This window comes from Melampsora larici-populina (assembly GCF_000204055.1).
Source record: "Melampsora larici-populina 98AG31 unplaced genomic scaffold MELLAscaffold_12, whole genome shotgun sequence".
NCBI lineage: Eukaryota > Fungi > Basidiomycota > Pucciniomycetes > Pucciniales > Melampsoraceae > Melampsora > Melampsora laricis-populina.
The window spans coordinates 659,601-666,102 of NW_006768776.1; the positions used below are offsets into that span (position 1 = coordinate 659,601).

A 6,502-nucleotide genomic window follows, 5' to 3' on the forward strand; every position below is an offset into this window, starting at 1 on the left:
TGGAAAGAAATTCATACAGTGATGAGGAGTGGTACTGATGATGATAACAGGCTTGAAAAAGTATTTGCTGCAATTAGACCCATAGTGGTTGATTCAAACCAGTTGAATTTGCTGACAGGTCCATCCGTATAAGTTTCAATTCTTTCTGATATGTCTTGAATGTATCTTTCAGTTGCCAGTTCTTGTTTTCCTTGAATTTGAGCCTTGGTGAGTGACTTTTTAGCTCTCGTAGAACCACTCTTCTGCCAATAAAACTTAAGATATTCTTTATGATGTATGTCTAGATCTTCAACCATCTTTTGTCTAATAGATTTCTGAGCACCTTTTTCGTGTTGACCAAGAGCATGAGCTATAGTGTGATATCCACAATGTCCATCCCCAGGAGGATCATACATAGAAGTAACATAAGGTCTAACAAGCTCTAATAATTGATTATGATACTCTCCAATCTTGTGAGGATCTTGATAATGATTTTTATGATAAAATTCTTGATCATTATCATAGTCAGCTTTAATAATTTCTTCATTATAAGTTAAAGTTTTCATCATTTCTGCTTCTTCTTGTTCTGATTTTAAATCATTTGATTGAAAATCACGTAAATCATTTAAATATTTTGAACTAGCTGAACTATTTGAATCATCTACATCATCTGAATCTTCATCTGAAACATCATTAAGATTTGTTTGATCAATATCAGTTAAATCTTCTGAGTTTATTAAAACTACTGATTTTTTAACATCATCTGATTCTTTTGAAACATCATCACCATCTTCTTCTTCTTCATCATCTTCTTCAGTTGAATATTTAACAGCACACTTTGATTTATCATGACCTAATTCTCCACAGTTACCACATTTCCTTTTGCTCTTCCTTTCTTCTTTTTCAACGTGTTCAAACCTTGAAGGATCCCTCTTGAGTTTCTTATTTTTAGCGCCTTTAGGTCTTCCTTTATTTTTGGGTTTTTCTGATTTAGAAGGAGGTTGAACAGGAACTAAAACATATCTACCACTGATTAATTTCTTCAAATCTGATTCAAATTTAGCTAAATAACTTTCATCTTGTAGTTTAATCTTTTCTAAATGTGAATTAATTTTAACTCTGATTTCTTGAAGATCTCTAGGTGCATACTCAGTAAATAAATGCCACTGCTGATCAAACTCTTCAATTGGAATTGGTTGTTCTACCAGTCCTAAATACGTACTAATTTGATGAGCACATGGTATACCCCAAGTGGGCGTGAAATTTGAGTTGCAAGGAGGAAGTGAAAGTGAATCTGAATTTAAAATTAATTTGAGTTGTTCATTTGCTTTCTTAATAGCAAATTGAGAAATTTTTCCGTGAAGATCGTCAAAAATAGAATGAAATTTGTTGAGTTTTTTGGATTTTTGATGACGGATTGAGCCAATAATTTCATTATATTGAATGTCCAGTGCGTTTTGAAAATGCTTCACCGTTGAAAATAAGTCATGTTTAGTACTTTCTAAATATTTTTTGATGGTAGAATGAGTTCCTTCAGTTTTACTAGTTGTACCGGTTCCGAAATGTTTGAGTTTACTTGTAAAAAGGGAAACAAATTTGCGCTCTTGAGAATACCATTTCTTTTCTATATAGTTGAGAAGGTCCTGAGCATGATTTTCAATTAAGTAATTTTTAATGAGATCTTTTGAGTTGTGATAATCTAAATTTGTTTGAGAAGAACAAAAGGAATTCCATAATTTAAAAAAATGATTTTCATTGATTTTTGATGACTTTGATTTAATATGACTTTGAATATTCTTGTTGATATGCCACAGACAGAGGATATGGTCAGCATCAGGAAAAATATTATGAATACTGTTAATCAAAGCTCTTTCACTATCAGTAGCAAATAACCTAGGTGAAAGTTCAGCATCACAACCTTCAAATAAAAGTTTAAATCTATATAAAGCCCATTCGTAAGTTGGTTGAGTTTCGTCCATCATAAAACAAAAAGCCGCAGAGAAAGGTTTATTGATTGATGTAGTTCCCACGAAATGAAGACATGGTAATTCACAATCATTAGTTTTATAAGTGGCGTCTACTCCATAAACGTGAGGGAAACGTAAAGCTAATTTGATTGAGTCTGGATGAGCACAGAATAAAGATAATAATTTTCTGTTATCGTTGTTATGAACATGATAATTCCATTTATTTTTGATAAAGAAATCTAATAAAGCGGTGATAGGATCCCTTCCATTTAATTCTTGAGCTCGAAATTTCTGTCTTGCATTATAAATGTCTTTCATGATAGGATTGAAACCCGGATTCTTGTCAAGAGAAGTCATAATGTGACGCGGTTTGATTGAAGAACTACTTAATTTTTGAGCTAACATGATCATTCAAGTTAAGGCAAGACCGCGTTCGGCGGCAAAACTCAACTAAACTCCCAATCCCTGCTACAATTTCACGGTTTTCGCCTCCTAACTTTTTAATCCACCTCTCACGCGTCCATTTACCAATACGTACCCCTCCCATAATCCTTTTCGATGGATTTGACCATAACATACATCTGCACGTCATCCTCAATTGCCTCCCAATGGGATCCCTGCCATCGACCCTCGTTCGCCTGCCAATCAAATACACCCAAGCTCAGCCTCATGCACAACTCGATCTTTGTGCTCCTCCAACCCAAAAATATTTCAACTCCCCTGCACTGGCGTCACTACCCTCATCCACTTCTTACCGACACCTGCCTTTTCATACTCTCCATCCATCCGTTACAATCGTCGACTTCTTGTCCTCTCCCGCCATCTTAATTTGTTCTGATCCCTCGATCGACCTAACGCTGTGCCCCAAATCTCTTGTTTTTGCCTCGGTTGATGATACACGATACGACTCTGGCTTTGCTGATATCACGGTACTCGACTCGATGAGTTATTCGCTAATTACCCATGGGATGAATGATCGCTATGAATGCACCTTTTGACCTTCAACTTATTTACTCCCAGGACCCCGTCTTTCAAGGTCACCCCAGCAATGCCTTAAATGCCGTCCCTGACCCACCTCAACCAATGTCACTACTCACGTTCTCAGGCACATCTCCCACCTTCCTTTCATTGAGTAAGGTAACTTGATCAAGGTGAATCTCATTTGCCATTGGTGTCCTTCTTGCCTCAACCCCGTTTCAAATTCGTCTTATGATCACACGCGCATGATACCTGATTCACGGCTGCAACTCCTGTGTTGTTTCGTTTTGCAAACATTCTCTGATCATACCTCTAATACTAATAAATCATCGTAAAATCATCGTACAGTGTCATGTTTGACCTGGACGTCGACGTTGTTCATGGGCTTTACCTCTCAGGCAATTTCCAAATTGAACGCAAGGTGAGTTTTGATATTTGTGATTCCGTCTGGAACGAGCTCACACTTCTTCCGCGTGCAGCTTCTGGAGCAACCGGGGGACCACCCCGACCAACAATCATACTCCTTATGGATCAGTTTTCACAGTGACAAACGTGACAATTTCAATTTTTATGACATCCGTGCCACAACACAGCACGACAGCTCCTTCGATTTCGTCCCCCACCGTATCTACTTCCTGCGCGGCGCATTCTTTCCTACTAATACCTCAGCCACTGAGCGCGACAAGCTTTTCTTTGAAGGGTTGGATACTGCTGTCATTGGAGACCATGCTACATTTGTGAACAGCCTTGCTGATGGTGTTGGGCTTACTGGGCTCGGCCGCGTCATTTCAATTGAGTTGGTTGTCGAAGCTTCAGTTCAATACAACCAGGAAATCACAGACCCAGAGAAACCTACTCTTCACCTATCGGTTCAACACCGCGACTACCATCCCAAAGTATGTGACTTCGTACTCCTTTCCGCAGTCTTTGTTAACTAATAAATGTTTGCGCAGACCAACATTGCTCAATCGATGATTGTTGAATATCGTGTCCCTCCCCACCCCCACCTGGTACATTTTCACCAAGCTATTCAAGTAGGCACCGAGTGCCAGTTCCATGGTCATATCAAAGATTTCAATGAACTCACCCGCTGCTACATTGTAATTGTAAGTTTCAGATCAGATAACTTTTTAGCATCCACATGACTGACAGGGCCTTTGTTCAGGTCAATCGAGTCGATATCACATCTCGAAAGCCCGCGCCTGCTTCTCAGGTTGCTTTTACGCAAGTGCAGGCAACGCTTCCTGCGTGCGACGACCTCAGTCTTCCCAGGTTTGTCCATTATTCTCCCAGTGTTTAAACTCAATGCTCCACCCTGATTGTGCCCGCCTCATGACCAGGGAAATTCGAACCTCGTCCAAAATCGCACTCCATTCCCCTGCGACTTATGTTTGGGGAGGTTCTGTCGTCACAGTCCACAGCTCTGACCAAATCCATACACCAACATCAAGCACTTCGGTATCGTCGGTCGAGCAAGACTCTAGCCCTTCTACGTCGCATCCGCGTAAACAGGTGGCTCGGAAGCCAACAGCCAAAGTGAACCCGAAGGCCAAGACTTTTAACCTGATTGATGAACAATGACTGTACACATTTTTATCGTATTGACCCTTGCAAAGGTCACACGTGATCACACAAATGTTTGCTTATGGCCTTCTTGAGATGCTATCACTATCCAGATCAAATGCTTGTGCAGTTCATGGCTTCCGTCATCTCTGATTTATCTCATTCATTTGTATATTAACATGGTTCAATTTGTATTTGATCATTGTCGTATACTACAACAAAATTGACATATTGTTTTCCAAATGTGATCAGATTTTCAATGGCTCATATTTATTTCTCCCCTCCCTCGGTTATCCCACTGTCATCGAAACTCTTGTTGGCACTATTGCACCGGTGCACTATCCTTATGCTTCGCGTTCTCAAAATATTATTGGCGTCAATGCTCAGCAGATTCTCCGGAATATTACATTTGTTCAGATTGATTCTCACGTGATGTCAGTCCCAAACATTACGATGGTGCTCTGACATTGTTGTGTTGTCTGAGATGCACCACAACGCTTTTTCCTCAAGCGCTCGCCTAACAGCGCGGTCAAGTGATAGCACGATCTTGATTCGACATTCCCGGAGACGAACATATTCCAATCAGTCCTAGGTCAAAAGCATGTCTATGAAGTCTGTCATTTACGCTTTTGGACAGCTAACCACACGCCCAACAGCGGTCGCGAATCAATTGCAACGCATAACATCTCGATCCCTGACCCTTTATTTTTTGTTTAAACACTCACGACACTTTTGGTTATCAGTCTACTACATCTTTTAATACCCAATAAACAACAATTTGCTTGAAAATGATCCAATCTGCCAACTGTCACGTTTCTAAATGATTGCATGGCACGGTCGCCTATGATCAATTCTTTGTAAATCTTCGCTTCACTGAAATTATGCAAGTCCAGCGCTTTCACCCAATATCCATTGGATTCCATCCATTCTCAAAAGTCAGGTGCAGTTTCCACGCTTGCGCAAAGGATTCAACCTTGGAAACTAAAAAACATGCGTTACCTTCTGATCACGGGTGCAATTTTGTTCACACATAGAAGTCATGGTATACTATTGTCGCGGATGCTTCTGAGACCCGGCGCAACCTTGGACATCGGTCACCTGGCCCTGTGAACCTGCGCGTTGGTTGCATTAACTCTTGATTTTCATGTAATAGCTTTCGGCTGCTGGCCACGTCAAGCGATGAACCTCGGGTCGCACCCTGTAGCCATCTTTCCGGCGAATCGATTCCCACCTTCAGACGGCGTTATCCCCTTACGGTCTCAACAAACCAACAACTTTCTCTCGCACCACCACTGTCCATGAATCATGACGTCAATTCAGACATGATCCCATCAGATACCGAAATTACTTCCTCGCTCGCATCGCGTCGATACAAAGATGATCGCATCACGCCCCCTGATACCTGCTTGGTTGGTTCAGAGTTTGCGTCACTACCCACCGGTCAAGAGTGTATTGAATTTCGCTTAATGAACGATTGAGCCTAGGACTTGTGCACAGGATTTCGACAATCTTTTTGACAAAATCGATCAACGCCTTCGGATGGCGTCTTTATCGCGCGTTCCCATGTGTACCCTTCACTGCGTGGAACTGGTTTTCAGGATCGACACACTCTGTCCTCAAAGGCTCTTCTGGCGGTGCGCACAGTTTCGTGTTTCTGCCTTTATCGCTTGCCAATCCCTGTGGCTCTTTAGACAACCGATATCGGGTGCTTACTTGTGACACACTCTTGTGATCAAGCTTTTGTATGCCTAACAAAATCAATATCGTCCCCGTATTCCCAAATGGTTTCTTCGGATTTGCTGGAAACCACTGGAGCACCATCAAATGAAGACATACGTCCTGGCTTCGCGTGAATGCCGAGATCGGTAGTTAGGAAGCGCTTCGTCATTTCAGCAATCGTTGAATGGCAATTCTCATGAAGTACGTCAAGACATAAAAGGCCGTTAGACATGCAAACATTCATTTAATTCGTTCTCTCCAGAATCAGCAAAACGCTTCTACAACGATTTACAACC

At 41.0% G+C, this 6,502-nt stretch overlaps 1 protein-coding gene across 1 annotated transcript; it reads left to right on the top strand.

Annotated features, from left to right (window-relative positions):
• Positions 1 to 3,276: 3,276 nt before the first annotated feature.
• MELLADRAFT_84948 (uncharacterized protein) lies at positions 3,277 to 4,505 on the top strand (the record flags this gene model as incomplete). The annotated part of the gene is made up of 5 exons (XM_007408311.1): positions 3,277 to 3,345; positions 3,404 to 3,820; positions 3,878 to 4,030; positions 4,090 to 4,196; positions 4,265 to 4,505. 5 exons carry the CDS (start codon positions 3,277 to 3,279, stop codon positions 4,503 to 4,505), a joined length of 987 nt encoding a protein of 328 aa, XP_007408373.1.
• Between the last annotated feature and the right edge of the window lie 1,997 nt (positions 4,506 to 6,502).